This window comes from Anser brachyrhynchus, assembly GCF_964034855.1.
Source record: "Anser brachyrhynchus genome assembly, chromosome: 1".
In the NCBI taxonomy this organism is placed as follows: Eukaryota; Metazoa; Chordata; class Aves; order Anseriformes; family Anatidae; genus Anser; species Anser brachyrhynchus.
Window position 1 is genome coordinate 115,945,538 of NC_137694.1, and position 17,036 is coordinate 115,962,573.

The following is a 17,036-nucleotide window of genomic DNA, read 5'->3' on the forward strand; positions in this document are numbered from 1 at the left end:
TGAAGACCTATCCTGACTCCATCATCTCCCAGGGAGCCTAAAAGCTGGCACAAAAGGCAGCACAAAGTTCTCACATAGTCATCTCAGCAGATGGTCTCTTTTTTCCAGAAATGCCTCCTCATTCCTACTGGCTTTCATAAGAGCTGGTAAATGTTCATCATTTCTGAAAAATCTCGTGTAAAGATTTAGGAGGTTAGCTGTAGCATCCCATCCAGTTGTTGTTGAGAAAAGAAAATAACTTCTTTAATGGCCTGAAAAAGATGCATTATGAAGTGTAACAGTTTGAGTCCCCCCCTCCTCCCCCCCCAAATTTGAGTGTATATAAACTGTATGTTGCCTTGACATCCTTTCTGAATTAGAACATGACCTCCTCAAGCACCACATCACACGTCCTTTAATACAGACATTTCAGTGAGGAATTTGGGTCCTCCTGCCTTATGGTGGAGCCAGTAGCTTCCAGGGGGCTGCCGAAGAGCTGCAGCTGTGGCTTTGGTGCTCCTGACTGCCTTCTTTGATTAAAAAAATTAAACAAAAACTGGGGAGGGCTCCCCCCAGTTCTATCCTGAGAAAAAAACTCAGAGCAGCTGGTATTACTTGAAAATCCAAAATCTTTATTCTGTGTGGATGGCACAAGTTAGAGAGGATGAGGGAAGAACTGTGGTTTATACTTGTGAATTCACTTGAAATAGAAAACAGATTTCACACTTGAGATGAAATATCAAGATATGCAGGTCTCTCTGGAACACTGTTTTTGGGTATGATGTCTGTGTGCTGTCTACATGAAACTGCATTACAGCACCAGTGTGCGGGCAATAAATGGAAGAATGGCAAGTGGTAAAATAGGTACTCCATTACACTGAAGTTATCGCTAGATTAACATTTCTGAAAATCCAGGGGAGCTGAAAAAAATGGAATTGGGTTGAAGTAAGCTTGAACTAAATACACAAAATGAAATGTGCACTAAAATGTGTAACAACACCCCTCCCCTCCAAAAAGCCAAATCTCAGAAGTTTAAAATTAGCTCAGGAAGCATAAAAGAACATCATTTATTATAAATATTAAATGGCTTTCGGGTCTTGTCTCTAAGAACTACTTAATGCACAAAGCCCACATTTATGTCTGCTTTCCAAGCACATTTCCAAACAGCATGTTTATGAGCTAAAGGAGCAAGGATGTCAGAGAAGCCAACTTTGGTTCTTGTTTTGTTAGGCCTGATTTATAGACTAAGTAGTGTCTGAATGAGGTAACATGGTTGTTAACAAGGCTGATATTTTGAAAAGAAAGGTATTTTGACAGACAGAAATTGCAGTAATAGTAAAAAGTCGAAGTTTCACAGTGAGAACTTCTGCTGTTAGCTAAAGGAATGTCCTACCCAAGGTGCCGGACTCTCCCTTTGCCATAAAGACAAGTCAAGTCAAGCTTTGAGCCTATAATTCACATCTACATCAGGTATCTTGAGCAAGTGATATAAATTCATCATTAAGTTCAAATCTCCCTGAGCCAGAAGTCCGAGGTTACCCCTTACTTCTGCCAGGAAGGTTTTCTAGGCATAACATCACGCATCCTTGCAGGGCTGTGCAGCTCTGCACCCATCTCACAGTGCAGCTGGAGTGAGATAAAATGACTTGGCTTTCCTCCGCCTCCACCTCCTAGGAAGGCTGCTCGGGTGGGTGGTGTTCAGAGCACATCAAGCCCAGACCTCACAGGATTTGGGGCCTTAGGAGACGTGGTGGCTACTTGCACTCAGAAGCATAGGTAAAGGCTGCAGTGATGTACCTCTGCAGAGAGCAGATGACTGTTGGATGAGGTGAGAAACATGAATCGTGTGCCTTCCCCAGCCTGAGGGCACATGTATCTGAACGCAGCCTGGGAGTGCCCTAGTCAATAGGATAGCAGCTGTTAGGGACTGAGGGAATGAGGAATTTTCCATTCGTTTGTTAAAAATACACCAAGGGAAGGATTTAAAGTTTCTTTGGGCTAGTGGGAGAATTCAAGAGCCCGTCTGACCTTGGTGCAGGTGTTAGGACACTGCTTTTACTGTTATGGCGGGTTTGTTTCTTGGGAGGAGTGGGGTGTGGCCTTGAACCTCCCTGGGCTGAAAAGGGCACTGAGCCCAGGTCTCCCCTTTCCTCAGTAGTGTAATGCCACATAGTTGATCAAAATGGGAACTTGTGCCCTGTGGTTGAAAAGAGAAGACAGACTTCTTCCCTGTTTGTAAAGGGTTTGAGCTTCCCCTTTAATTCCAGCAGAGGAATATGGACAACCCCAGAACTGAAAACCTTTGCACACAATAGCTAGGCATGTAAATCCAGAGCCCTTCCTGAAGGAGGTTAGAGCCAGAACAAGCTCTAACCATCCAACAAGCATTTTCCTCTTTGCCAGCACACTGTCCTACCTGAGGTGGTGGCTGGAGACCCTCTTCTGGCACACCACCTCCTTCCTCTGTACGGCAAGAGATGCACAGAGCTCTGTTAACTCAGGGCTGTGCAGTCCCCTCCACCTATGCTTCTGGTGTAGAGACCTACAAGCTTGCAGCAAGGCCCTTCACAGAAGCAGACAAGACATTTCATTTTGATCACCAAAGTTAAATTTTATGGCTCACGTCAATGCCAATACCTATAGTTCTGTAGGACAAAGATCTAGGATCATAACTGCTGTATACTTTTAAGAGGATGATTGTATTTTTTGTTGCTTACTTTGAAATAGTATTTGAAATGTATTTCAATGCTGGTAAGATGGTATTTATTGCTAAATAGTAAGATGGAACTTGCAGTACTTGATGAAGGCCAAATTCTCACCCAATATAAATTTACATTGCCCCGTGAAAAGCAGTATTTCTGTATCTGTTATCACCAGCTGAAAGATATGGTTTGGAAACTTGTGCGGAAAGAAAAAAAATAGTGTGTTGTAATAAACAAACAAACAAACAAACAAACCTTCTAAAACCAAACCAAAACAAAAGATAAATGCCAAAACCAAAACCAAAACCAAAAACAACCAAAAAAAAAAAAAAAGTGAGGAGCCAGAGATGACAGTACAACACTATGCATGAGTTTGTACGAAGAATTTCTGCAGCATTTCTGTTCATTGAAGAAGGAACTGAGTGCTGCAGTAGATGACTGCAAACTCACATTTATCTCTGGAATTTCTTTTGCTTCTGGAAATCACAAGATAAGCTGAGAAAAAGACATCAAAATGTATTAATGAAATATATAGGTATGTAATGGATCTTGATTAATTATGTATCCAATTAAATAAAAACTTTACATCATTCATGATCCTTATATGTGATTTGCCAACAATATTCCATTTGGGCACTGTTTTCAAAGGATATTGTTAAGGTTTAGGAGTTAAGTTTTCAGGTTAAGTTGTTATAATGAAAACACCACTCAATATGTACAGCTTGAAAATCCATTGTTAATTAACAGCATTCAATTCTTAATTGTCTTTTTACCAGTTCAGTTGAAATCATTGACACAAAATACATTGTTAAACTGCTTAATCAATCATTGTAGAAAAATAGAGGTGTTTGATAGGGACATTCTAGTACAAAGTTTAGGTGAAGCTTCCCCATTGAAAGCTTTGGAGGCTTCTGTTTTTTAAGCTTATGTTACAAAAATGAGATTTCATAAACTTTACAGTCCATACTACATGAATACTAAAGACAATAAAATACAAGGGGATAGAGAGAGAAAGAAACAAACACACACACCTTAAGCTTTAAGTGCCCTATTCACAAAAATATAGCTTACACATGCGCATGCCCCAGTGGTGTAAAGTCTATTTTTTTGTGCTTGAGGACACAAAAAAAGGTTTTGTTAGGGCCCTGAGCTGCTGTTCTAATCAACATAAACTTTTCCTAAACTGCAGCAATGAATTATAGAGTGGCCCAGTAAATTCCAAGAGCAAAAAGCAGGTTTATCCTCAGAGGAATGGTTTGCCTTCAGCTCATGCACCTTTTGCTAGGACTGCAGACTGACACACACAGGCTCTTCCCTACCTACGTGCTACTCCTGGGTCTTCTGCTGTAAGGCTTATGTTTTCCAGCAGAGCTTTGGAGTGACCCTGCCTTTAAAGTGCTGGGTGCCCCCCCTCACGGGTGGCCTTACAGATGGGCTGCGATGGGTCAATGGGAGTGCTGGGCTGGTTCTGGTACCGGGGAAGAAGACCAGGCTTTAAAAGGTCTGTAACAAAAGGGGCTGTATCTCATGAATCTTCAGCGTAAATAACCTTTACCCGGCTGACAAAATCAGCCATCCCAACTGGAGGGAACAAAAAAATAATCCATATTCGGAACCATTACTTACATCACACTGCTCTGTGAAAGCCTTTCAGGAAAGATGCTCAGAGCTGAAACAAAAGATTCTTCCCATCCAGCCTGACCTGCCCATCCCTGGTGCCAAACCTTTCTCCCACACCCCGCTCTTCGTGCCTTGGTATTAAGCACAGTTGGAGGACCTGCAAAACCCCGTGGATTAGCCACACTAGGTGAATATTGGCAAGGGGCAGTTGTTTCAGCAAAAAAATAGAGAATATGTATGGACTTGGAGTGAAAGCTATATCACAGTGCAAAATTTCTACCTGTCCACTGAGATTCTCCTGAGGGTTCTTTTTTTTTTTTCTTCCCATTTTAATGTAAATGTTTCTGTACAAAAATGCTTCAGATTCCCTTCAATGTATTCCTCCTTTCTGCAGTGGGCAGGTATTAAGAAAACAACAACAAACAAACCCAAAACAAGCAAATTAAGGCTGCAGCTTCCTTTCCTTCACTGACAGAAATGTTGTTGTGGATGGGCCTGAGCGGAAGCCCACCAAAAGCATCACAACCTGTGCTGATGAAGCAGCATTTTACACACGCTGGGCCTAGCCAAGTCCTTGGTGCTAGGCACTGCCGTGCCATGGGAGCAGCATCCATCACACAGCGAGGCTGTGAACTGAGGGCCATGCGGGTCAGCTCCCCTCCTGGTGAATGTGTTGTGGTGTGAGCTATGCAACTGGTAATGTTAAATTTGTTAAGTCGGGATGTACAGGATTTGCAGTGGTTTACAGCAGCCAAGGAGCTAACCTAGGGACCCCTGCTCCTGAACACGGGTGGCAGGATCTATGTGTTTTGCTGAGAAGCCCTGTTGAAGCCTGTTACCCAGGGATGGCATGTGTTTTGTAACTTCTTTTGGGGACCGATGAAGCACCAATGCTGTTGGCAAGAGAATTTCTTCCGTTATGGCTTCAGCTGAAATTCAGCTGTTTCCTTCCCAGCTGGGTGGTCATGATCTACTCACTACAGGACCACGCTTGGTTTTCAATGGCCTGTGCTGCTCCTTTTAAATCCTATGGTTTGGGCTGGGTGAAGGGAGACGTTTCCCTGGATATTGCACATAAAGGCTAATACCTCTGCATGGAACATGCTTGCTAGACTAGGAGTACGCAGGAAATTCTTGTTTGCCACAGTCTAAATTTAGATTGAACTGCCAAGAAAATACCCAGGAATGGTTTGCCTTATTTGTAAACATTTTCACAGTATATCAGTAATTATGTTACAATTTTTCTACCCTGCCCTCTCCCAGACTTATGGCTTTTTAGAGTCAGAAAAATGACCTGTTTGGGAAACAGTGAGGTACTCTAAATAGCTGCCAGTCTGGTACGCTGAAGAAGATGTCATGCACTAAAAGAGCCATAGATATAAGGGGAGAAATCAGTATGACACTCCAAATGTTAGAAGAGAAGTGCTTATTTCATGGGTAGTTTGTTTTTGCATCCCGATATTTCTAGAACTCGTTTTCTAAACCTACATTAATTACACAACTATGTACATTATTTAGAAGATCTTTACTACAGTACTTTTGTACATGCGTTGTTTATTACTAAATGTAAAGAGAAAGTAATTACATAAGGCATATGTACAGTATCGTGTTGGGTTGCAGAGCCTTCTGCTCACCTTCCTCTTAAAGCTGCAAGGCCCATTTCATAAAGGCTTGCTGACCAGTTTACAAAACTGTCCTGAAATATATATAAAAAACTGGAGTCAAGGCCCATTGCTTTGATGAACGTCAATTAGCCTTTCCTTTTTATATACCTTGATTTATTCCGGTGGCTTTTTTTGTCAGTTTTAGTAAACCTGGAGGTCTGAACTCAGAGAGGTGCAGAGGAAACCATCAGTTGTTAGCAGGGTGGGGATGGAGATTCCACTGGAAGTAATGGGTATTGCAGCTTTAACCTACACCTTTGCTTAGTCTGTGAATCTCGAGTTTGAATTGGGCAGGTAGATATTTCACATCTCAAATATTTATTTTCCCAGAATTAAGAATGACAGGGAAGAAAATAATAGTGTGTGGGAGAAAGAAAAGGGGAACAAAAAGGGAGAAGACAAAGAAAGTCATGTGGTTCTTACACCTCTGGTGGTTCTACAGTTTGGACTCGTTCTCTAGGTTTGCCACATCACCATTTCTTTCATTTTGGTCTTCTTGATTCTTCTCTTCCTCTTCAGTTTCCAGCTCAGCATGCTGATCCAGCTTGCTGGAAACAGACCAAGTCAGGGGCAGTTCTGCTCGGCTGGCCATCTCTGCCAGCTCTTTGGCACTGTAAACTGGTGTGTTGGTCTCATATGTTTCATGAAAACTATTGTAGTCAACTTCATAAAATCCATCCTCCAGAGTGAGGACAGGGGTGAAACGATAACCCCACAGGATCTCACTCGTAATGTATGAGCTTCGAGCTTGGCACGTCATTCCTGTAACAGAGAAGGAAGAAGTGCTTTAATAAGGACCCCCTGCTTTCCCAAATCCTTAATTATTTTTTTCAAATAGGCAGAGAAGCGTATGTAAAAAGACACATACCAACAAGGTAATAGGCTTGACCTCATATGAGGTTGAGCTTAGAAATCTATTTTACGGCGTGTAACCTATTTGATGCGTTTTCCTTCTACAAGTACATATATAATTACATGCAGTGAGTCTGTGAGCAAAGTCTTAACATTTCTTCATTAAATGCAGCTCTTCTTTCTGTATTTCATCAGTGAGTAACTTGCCTGCTGCTGAGTCTAAGATTGCTTGTTAAGAATGTGTGTGACTTGCTTTGTGACATCCTTTTCATCCCTGGCAGGTGATTTGTATAACAAACCTACATCGTCACATTCAGCACTTGCCCAGGCTAACTGACAAACTTTGGTAAAAGTTTTTCTCTGTTGGAGCTAACTCCTGAGCCTGTAATCCACAGGTTGACTTGGCTCCCCTGAGGGCTGGGGACACCTTTTAGTCACATTTCTTCGAGATTTGGATTGGTGGCCAATGCACAAACATCAGCAAAGCTCCTGGGGAACACTGTCGTAGTCTGTGGTGTTGAATTCAGATGACTGGGACTAACTGTGAACTTTGTTACCTTCCCTTCACAGCTCTGCTGAACCTCACTCTGTGAGCTGCTGTAGGGAAATAAATCTTTAAGATAATATATCATGTTAAGAGATATGGAGATAAGTTCCAAGTTCGAAGTCTAATTCAGGGTGTCCTCTGGCTGAAGAAAGGCCTGGCGGTGTTGGGGAGCTGTGACTTGGAGAACCCATCCCATCTCAGGCAGAAAATAAAATATTATTGCTCAGTGGTGGAAGGGAAAACTCAGCACATCAGGAAAAATATCAGCAAAAAGGAATCTATAAGGCAAATGCATATTCCTAACAAATTGGATTTACATAAAGAGGATGTGATGGTTTTCCTTTAATTATTTGCACATTATTAACTACATGTTACTAATCAAACCTCAGCTAAACAGTATACGTCAAGTAATGAATACCAATATATATCCTCTGAACAAGTCTACCACACATCAGTTATTTAGAAGATAATCAAAAACAATAAAAAAAATTTTCATTCTGGGAGCACAAATGGCAGTCTATAGAAATGCACATCATTTCTCTCCCCTGTGAAGTCACACGGAGAGTTTCAGGAAGAGCAAACATGGGTAGTTTAGTTTCTGATCTCTTTCAGGACTGTGCTAACTGCTCTCGATGATTCTGCTTTCATTCTCTTGAATATTCTCTTCAAACTCGGGTAACTCACTTCTGACAAGTGAAACCAAGGTGTTCCTGGTACTCTACCTTTTACATTTATAATGCCATGTTTAGAAAGCCACTTGCCAGCTGTTACCACACTGTGTTACCATGCTTCTCCAGTAGTAATTTCCATTTATTGCCACACATCAGACACTGAGGAGTGGTGACTGTCAAGGGAAGCTTTAGCATGAAGACTGATGCACTTTTTCTGCCTGCTAGAACCGGTCAGAAGAGTGAACATACTTCTACTGTGTTTACTAATCTTAATTTCTCTTTCTTTTTCCCTTACTGGACTACTCAGACCTTCATTTTTTATTTTATTTTGTTTATTATTATTATTATTATTTTGGTATTACAGTGCAGGTCATGTTTACATTTCACTTCTCAAGTAATGCACAAACATAAATATAAAGGTCAAAGATCTTACCATTTTACTGTTCATTTCACAGGTGTGAAGGAAGGAAGAACACTGGAAATCATATGACAAAATCATCTTTTTTGAGATTTCCTGTGCATTTTTTTTAGTCTAAAGAAGATCTTCTTCCACGCCAAATGATGGAGGAACTCAGCAGCAATATATAAGAGACAAATTCACTGGATGTGCAGCACCTTCCCAAAGGGCTATTTCCTTTGCAGAGCTCTGGCAGAGCCAGAAGAGCAGGTGCAGTATTTGATAGGACCTCCCTGCCCCAGAGATGGTGGCATCACCAAACTGCAGGCAGAGAGGGCCAGAAGCAGCCAAGGGTGGTTGTGATGTCTTCCTTGCTATCTCAGACACCACTCTGGACTGGCTTCCTACCTGTTCTTTGCCGTTCCTTGATGGCTTGCTGAGACCAGTGACCCCTGGATGGGTTGTCCTGAAGGGGTATTGTCACTCGTAACACTCACATGTCTCTAATCCATTTGCTGGAGAAATTTAACTTTGAAGTGAGCAGGAAATCTGAAGTTTTCATTAGAAAGGTGATGAAGTTAAATTAAAAAATATTGAAGTGCCTTTGAAACAGTGTTGCCTTCCTGTGCTCTGACCAAATACCCACTGTTCCTGCTGCGGTTAAGAAAAATTCATTTGACCATTGGAAAAAAGGAGGGTAATTTTCTGCAGAAGTCAAGAAGATTAATTGAATTAGGCTTGAGTTACAGCTCATTAAAAACTAACCCTAATCTGAACTTTTGACCCATCTCTGTTTTTAATTCAGTCTCCCATTCTACAATGATTTAATACCTGTTCATTTCCTATTGACAGACAAAATCATTTCAGACCTAGGATGACAGTTAGGATTTTTGAAATAAGTACATTGATATCAAGAAAAAGACTATATCTAGTGAGGGCTGTGTGTATGAGAAAGGCCTTATAATGCTTTCTAAATGTTTGTGATTGCTGATACAGAAAAAGTCTGTAAGTGGATCACAAGGATTTCAGATTAAAATGTCCCACGTTTGCAGAGGCCCTTGAAGTGATTGCCAGTGAACCTCTGTGGATCTGGAAGCAGAACAGAGATTTCTGCAAGTCTGCATTGCATGGGTTTACCAGCTTGTTCCTTTTGCTGGCCCAGATGTCCTTGAACTTCTTATCTTTTCTGCCTTTAAACTTTTATCATATACTATTGTCTAATTTGCACACATTTTATTTTACACCATGGTTTTAATTGTCTTTCATTACTTGCTGTAAGTTCTGAACATGCTCTTGGTTGATGGAGGAAGCTGCATCCTGAGTGAGGGAGTTTTAGGCTTTAGGTTTACAAGTATTGCCTGATTTATTTAGTAATCATCTTGTTTATATGTAGCTATAGATCTGTTGTACAATGGCTTTAAAAATAGCTGTGGTTTGACATTTTGACTAGTGTCTGACTTTAATTGGATCCCTTCAGGGCAGATGAGAGCTGGGGAGCCTGTTGAGCTTCTTAGTTCAGCGTTAATTGGACTTCTTCAAAATAAACAGGAAAATTGGGAGACTAAAATAATTCATTTAAAATTAATTAAAGCTGTAACTGGAAGGAGCGGTCTATTTAAACAGGAGCCTCACAGTCCAGTGAAGACCTTGAGGCTGGACACTCAGGCCCTGTTAAGTCCCCATGGCTGACGGGAGTCCAGTGAAATCAGGGTGGCTGGTGGTGACTGAAGGACAATCCTGGCTGTGCGGGGCAGCTGCCAGCCCCTGTAAACCCTTGTGAGGCAGCTCCACAGCTTTCTGCTCCATCTGTCCCTGCTCCCTGGTGCAGGAGAAAGGCAGAGGGAGGATTAGGTTGCACTGCTGTGGGCTTTATCTGACACCTGTTCATCTCACTGCATGCTGGACTTTCACCATGCTGTGAGCTGGTGAGACCTCTGATGATTCCCCTTGGCTGCTGTCTCACTCCTCTAAACTCAAAGCATTTTGAATGACTGGTAATCAGCCCCTATACATTGTAGCTTTCTCTTAGGTCTTAACCTTAAATTAATAGCAGTGTTTTGGTCTGTTTGTTTTATGTTTGCACAGGCTAGGGAATCACGACTGAGCATTGCCTAAGAAATTGATTGTTGGGCAAGTTACCTATGAAGTAAAATTAATAGCTATATTACTTTTCTTCTTCTCCTTCTTCTCCTTCTCCTCCTCCTCCTCCTCCTCCTTCTTCTTCTTCTTCTTCGTCTTCTTCTTCTTCTTCTTCTTCTTTTTCTTCTTCTTCTCCTTCTTCTTCTTCTCCTTCTTCTTCTCCTTCTTCTTCTTCTTCTTCTTCTTCTTCTTTTTCTTCTTCTTCTCCTTCTTCTTCTTCTCCTTCTTCTTCTCCTTCTTCTTCTTCTTCATCCTCCTCCTCCTCCTCTTCCTCCTCTTCCTCTTATTTTCTTCTTTTTCTTTTTCTAATTATACTTAATGTGCAGTTAGAGCTTGATGGGCTGTAGCCAGGGTCATAAAAGTTGCCACTTCTTCCCGAAAGAATGGCACTGTTGTGGATACCATTCCTATTGCTTTCTTGTCCCCCTTCCAGGGTTGGCACTATGCAGAGAGAGTCACAAGCTGAATTTTGGTCCTTGTTACAACATGGGAGGCAAAATAAATTACGGGTTTTGGCAAAGGAGACTTTTTTTTATTATTATTTTTAAAGCTGCTAAGGTAATATTGCAGCGTTTTTATAGTTTTGCTTTTGAATGGGAACAAAAAGGTCCTGCTGACAGTGCTGGGATTAGTTCCATGTATCTGAAATCAGCCATTAGTTACTATTTTGGATAATCCCATTACCATACAACCAATGTACCTAAAAATCTTATTTATTCTCCACATGCTTATTATTCCTGTTCAACAGGTAAGGATCAACAAGACTTGAGCAGCACTGTGAAGAGTGGCTTGTGAGCCGAAGTCAGCCTGCTAACTTTCTGTCTGCTTTAAAGTTGACATAGAGCTGTGCTCCTGCCACAAGGTATCTGTGCTGGGGTGGGGATGCTATTTGCCCACAGGTTAGGCTGGAGAGGACTTGGTCACATCTGTGACACTATGTCCAAACTGCTTTGACAAGAAGTTGGGACCGTGCTCTGGCTCCTGAAACGTGTGGGGTGTTCCTCTCCAGAAAGCCTAGGAGCACGGGCTAAGGTGGTTCCCTCCCACAGGGTCTGTGCACCCCGTCAGTAATTTTTCTTGCAGCTAGAATGAAAGGCTTTTGATGTGCTTAATATTTGCACAGTGCAGTTTATGAAAATGACAAAATAATCTCCTCCAGTTATTGCTGATATGAGGGTAAGCTTACAACCCCACCTTTGACTGATTAGAATTAATAACAAAGTTGATGACACCTGCATATTCATCACTTTTGAAAAGTAGCCTGGTACAGTTATTTTGAGGTTACAGATTGTTCACGCTGTCTACTACTATTTAGGCTTATGCTTACCACTGTCTGATAGTGGTATAAGGGCTTAGTATGGTGACCCAGAGTGACTTGGTGCACTTCCTCACAGCACACTTAATTTAAGGTTTCTCTGTTAGCTTACACAATAATATGCTGTGTCACATACCCTTACCATGTATTATTTCACTTTCTGATGGGAGACTTCAAAAATAAAACACTAAAAGAAAGGTAGGGGAAAAAAATCATGGAGTCAAATATGTGTTTGGGCTGAAACACGGTGATTTGCAGCTCTGTGTCAGCCTATTGGAGACTGTGCATAAGGACAGCCCCACTCAGCTTTTGTTTTAATTGGGGCAGTCTTTATGACAATAGAGCTTTTTATTTTAAAATTCCATTCCTATGACAAAAAAGGAAATATAAGCTATGTGATGAATTGTAATGAGGGGGGCAAGTATTGCAGGCTATTCCTGACTGCATGTTTTTGGCTGATGGCCATGACGTCAAGAGGATTTTAGGTTCCATTTACCATGGATATCCTCTGAGACAGACTTTCTGTTGCACAAGACTGAACCAGCTATCCCATAAGAACCATCTGCTTTCAGTCCTTGCTTAGGAAGTTTGCTCCATGGCTCATTTTGGAGTAAGATCTCAGCAGTGGAGGATTGGAGTGTCCACAGAAAAAATGGTGTCCCCATTTCTGGGACAAGGGAAGTTTTGCTCATCTACAGGAGTATAAAATTTGGTCTGGGGTCTCCAGCTGAGAGCTGAGACCTTCAGGTGCAGATGCAATGTTCCTATTATACTACTTTCACCCTATCTTTAGTCATAACATCTTCTGCTGAGGTATCACTATAAAGATCTCAGTCTTTGTCCAAAATTTCATTTGTACAATAAGAAGCTTTTAAAACCAAAACCAAACATATGAAATTCTCTACCCTTATGGCCTCTATATCAGTGCTCATGATGAAATTATTTTGCTGCAGGAGTTATGAAAATTAAGGGGGGTGCTGACCTGTAGCATTAAAGCCAAATTTGCACCTTACCTGGGGCACAGGTGAAAAGACAGGGGAATTTAACTTAAACACTGTGATACAGCACTGATACTGAGGTTATTAGATGAACATGTACTTATTTCTTAAACTCTGGTATGGCACACACAAAAGCTCCAGTGACTTTCTGGGTTTACATCTGAGCATTGCTCCTCTATTCATTAAGTACCACCAAGCAGTATGTACAGAGAGATGGTCTCTGCCTGGATGACCTTTCGGTCTCAAATGTATTTTGTGCAAGATTTGATTTGTGAGTCTGCTATTTTTAGAAATTAAGGACAATGAAAGATCAATATGTGCTATTAAAAACAAGCAAAAGACTAGGAGTCAAGAACATCAGATTTATATCTTGGTTCTCCTGCAGATGTACTGTGTGGGCTTTGGGAAATTACTTAGCTCTGCCGGGTCTGTTTTATTTGTCTGCCACAAGGGATGTGCTGAGAAGATTTAAATGCAGTAGATGTGTTTGCGATATAATATCTTTCTCATCTAGACTTCCACTGTCTAATTTGTACTAAAGAATTCTCCCTGGTGTGAAAATAATTGCCTGAAAAAAGGACATAGGTTTAAAATAAAATTTCCATTGTGCCACCAAGCTGTTGTCAGAAATATTTTGTTAGTCAATTTGTTCTCTTTTATCAATCTAAAAAGAAAAAGAGCAAAAACTCATCTTGTATCTTGAATTCACCACTTTTTCTAAAGCTTGAAACCATCACTTGTCGTTACCAGAAAATGTCACAGATAGCATGCTCTCATGCTCTGATAAGACATTTTCCCTTTCCTTTTTGTATGTGTCCTTTTGACAAGAAACCAACTGTTTTGTTTGTTTGTTTGTTTTTAAATATAATTTTATTTGAGTTAAAAAATTTACATTGCCTTTCATTCAGAGCTAGCAATGGGAAATTCCCTGTGGGTCTGATAACTTGATTCAGAACACAACTGGGAATTGGATGCTTATCTAGTCCTGAGCAATGTCTAATGCTCTTGAAAATAATAAAAATCAGACAGGTGCCTGATAGTCTTTCAATGCATATTTGCTTCTGCAGGCCTGGGAATTTGTGCACGACATCCTTGTTGTTGTGGGCTAGGAATGGTGTGCATGTCTTCTCCACCTCCCAGCTGCACTGCTGGCTCACTGTGTGTGTGCGTGTGTGTGTGTGTGATTGGGAGGGGAAGGGAGGAGGGAGAGATTTTTTTTTCCTAGAGGAATGTAAGGAATTAAAATTATTCTTTTTTTTTAAAAAAAACAACTTTTTTTCCCCCTTTTTAATAAAATCATGTTTATTTTTTTTCCTTCTGTAGTTGATTTGAGCAATATGGTGCTAATATTTTCATATTTCTTATTTAATCAGACTGAGGCTGATCTTCCTATTTAAAATGTTATACCTTTATCTAATTCTATATGTGAATTATGATCACAGATCTTTTTGGTAGCTTTTGTCTAAATCTCACAGCTGGAGTTGAGACATGGGACAAACTCTACATCAGAAAGTGCAAGTCTCCGTGGAGCGAGCTAGAGAGGCTGGCCTGACCGGTGAGGATGGCAGTCAAATCACATCCCCATGGGAGAAAGGATACATTAGTAGGTCACGTTTGCACAAGAGGTGAATATGTGTAGGAAATTAAGCAGACAAACCATAATTTCAATTCAGTGGGACTTCCTGACATTCCAAAGTCTATTTTTTTTTCTAAAGAAACTGAAAACAAAAAACAGGTATGAAAAACAGAGTTAATATTGAATTATATTCTATATAAAGTCCATCTTGGGTCAGTCAAAGCATTCTGTTTTCATTCTGGCTTTTTCAAATTTGATGTATTAGTATGATCTGAATTAGAATAAGACAATCATATTTTAGTCTTTTTCAAAATCTAAAAAAGCACATTGTTTTTATCCCCGCGGGAGATTTCAGTGTCAGTGAAATGATATTTTCCAATGGAAAAATGCTGGGTTAGGAATGTTTAACTTATTCAGTTATTATTTCTCCTTTCAGGAATTATAGAATCGTAGAATAACCTGATTTGGAAGGGACCCACAAGGATCACTGGGTACATGAAATGTCCTTCACTGGATATTTTGTGTCTAATTTCTTGCCTTGTGACTGCATGTAGGTTAGTCTGAGAAATGGTACACGCAGAAAGCAGAAAAGCTTATCTGATTCAATCTCCAAATGTGCTGCCACTTTTAGCTACAGTGCCATATACATTCTCAATAAACAGCTTCTCAAAGAGACAGTACAATTACCAGTCAGCCAATATTTAACCTTCATTTAGCCTTATATTCAGGCCATGCCCAGCAAATCAAGCTGCCTGATGCATATGAATTTTAATCATTTTTTCAGCTGTGCCTCTTCAAATGGATGATGATTGCATTTTTCTGCTGACTAAATCTGTGAAATTCAATATATCAAACAATGCAGAGTCTGACCAGAGGGAGGAGCACATTGCAAAGTTGGCTCTCAGAGTCCTTGGGAACAGGAGACTTGGTTAGGTGGAGCTGGAACAAGAAGAATTGGGATTTTGTACCCTACCCTGTGTTTGAGTGTTGTGATACATTGACAGTTTCAATGGTGTTTCAGACATCATCTCGTCAGTGTGCTTTAGTTCTCCTACCAGATATCTGCAGGAGAAGGATATAAGAGAACCATGTTTGAAAGAAGCTGCAGTGCATAGCTATATCTTTGGTGACTCTGCTTGCAAAGTGCGAAGTGCTGATGAAACAGAAGATCTGTCCTGACCTTTTAAGAATGCATTGCCATTGATCTGTGGGCTTCCTCCTGAATTCTGGCCTGCAGATTGGACTGTCTCTTCCGGCATGGTGCGCGGGCAGCCTGCTTTGCAATTTCCTGACAAAACAGGAGGGAGCGGGCAGTGAAGGCAGCAGGCTCCAGCTGAGCCGCCTGCTGCTGCCTCCATCCTGGCAAGGTTGTTTGTGAAGCGGTGCAACCTGACCCATCAGGGCAGAGGATCCTAGGTAGCAGAGGGTGTGGGGAAGAGCCCTGGGAGTTCATTTAGGCTAATAATTCTGTTTATGGTTTCCAGCCTAGCCAGCTGCGTTTCTAGGTTGCTTTCGTAACAGAAGCAGCAAGAATCACTGCCTTTGCATGAGTTCCTCTTGCCTTCCTATTTCTTTTCCATAGGCTGAAGCAACATCTTTAATTCTCATACCAGAGGACCTCAGAAAATAAACAGTTCAGACAAATATTCCAGTTTGGTTACCTCGGTATTGGAAAGAACTTTGGGCTCAGTCTATTTTATGGTCAATCTAGTCACTATATTCAGAGCTGCTGGGGAAAAGCCTCTCATACAAGTGACAGGAGAGGAGCAGATGTGGTTGCCCAGCTGCACACCAGCATGATGAGATGCAGTGCCACATCGGGCTTCCCATGACCTGACCTCAGGCTGGGACAGGCTAAAGGGAGTCCCTCTTCCTCCAGGGTCTCTGAGTCCCGTGCCCTTTCTCTCACCTCATGAAGGGGTGGAGGGCCACAGGAAAAACTAGATTTGGATGACAGAAGGGTGAAGAAGCAGCATTGCTCATCTTGGGGAAGAAAGTGATAGAACAGCTCCTGTTGTTCACAACTCTGCATAGATCCCAAAACTGAATGAGATCAGCACCTCAGCAGCTTGTTCCTCTCTCTCTGTCCCTTGCTGGGGAGGCAGAAGATGGGGATGGAACAGATAAGAATCCCAGGTGGGAAATGAAGAAAAGAAAAATGTATCCTCTAACACTTCAAAATTCAGAGTTTGATTAAACCCCATGACTTGTTGAAAACTCTAGCTTTTATGTGCAATTTGACAGGATCTGTTTCTTCTCCAACACGTTCAGGCTAACACTGCAAGATGCAATAGCTCAGACACACCTGTAGCAAGTGTCCCTGGGGCAATGCCTATGGGTGGCATTAGGCAGAGCTGCCTGCTTAAATGCTGAGAATATGAACTCTAAAAGTATTTGGCCTCATAAAAGGGGAAAAGCACTGATTACGTGACAGCTATTCTAAGATGGTATCCTTTAAGACATACACAGAGTCCATCTATTGCAGAAAAGCATAGCTGACAGCTATATTGGCTCTATGCTACATAATGCATAGCATACGTATCTCCCTTGAGGAACATGCATTAACCACACAGTAG

The 17,036-nt window shown here is 41.3% G+C and overlaps 2 protein-coding genes across 6 annotated transcripts in view; both read right to left on the reverse strand.

Annotated features, from left to right (window-relative positions):
• Nucleotides 1-4,609: 4,609 nt before the first annotated feature.
• The window catches only part of KCNJ6 (potassium inwardly rectifying channel subfamily J member 6), a 164,257-nt gene continuing 151,830 nt past the window's right edge, over nucleotides 4,610-17,036 (reverse strand). For all 5 annotated transcript variants that reach the window (XM_080594087.1, XM_080594084.1, XM_080594085.1 and 2 more), the window contains one exon: nucleotides 4,610-6,727. In XM_080594087.1, the coding sequence (XP_080450213.1) occupies nucleotides 6,402-6,727 (326 nt within the window). In that variant the 3' untranslated portion in view covers nucleotides 4,610-6,401. The remainder of the gene's footprint in view (nucleotides 6,728-17,036) is intronic.
• Nucleotides 6,834-15,719, reverse strand: TRIM44 (tripartite motif containing 44; the record flags this gene model as incomplete). Its single annotated transcript, XM_080575981.1, has 2 exons — nucleotides 6,834-10,853; nucleotides 15,641-15,719. The coding sequence occupies 2 exons, from the start codon at nucleotides 15,717-15,719 to the stop codon at nucleotides 10,597-10,599; spliced, it is 336 nt and encodes a 111-aa protein (XP_080432107.1). The 3' UTR covers nucleotides 6,834-10,596.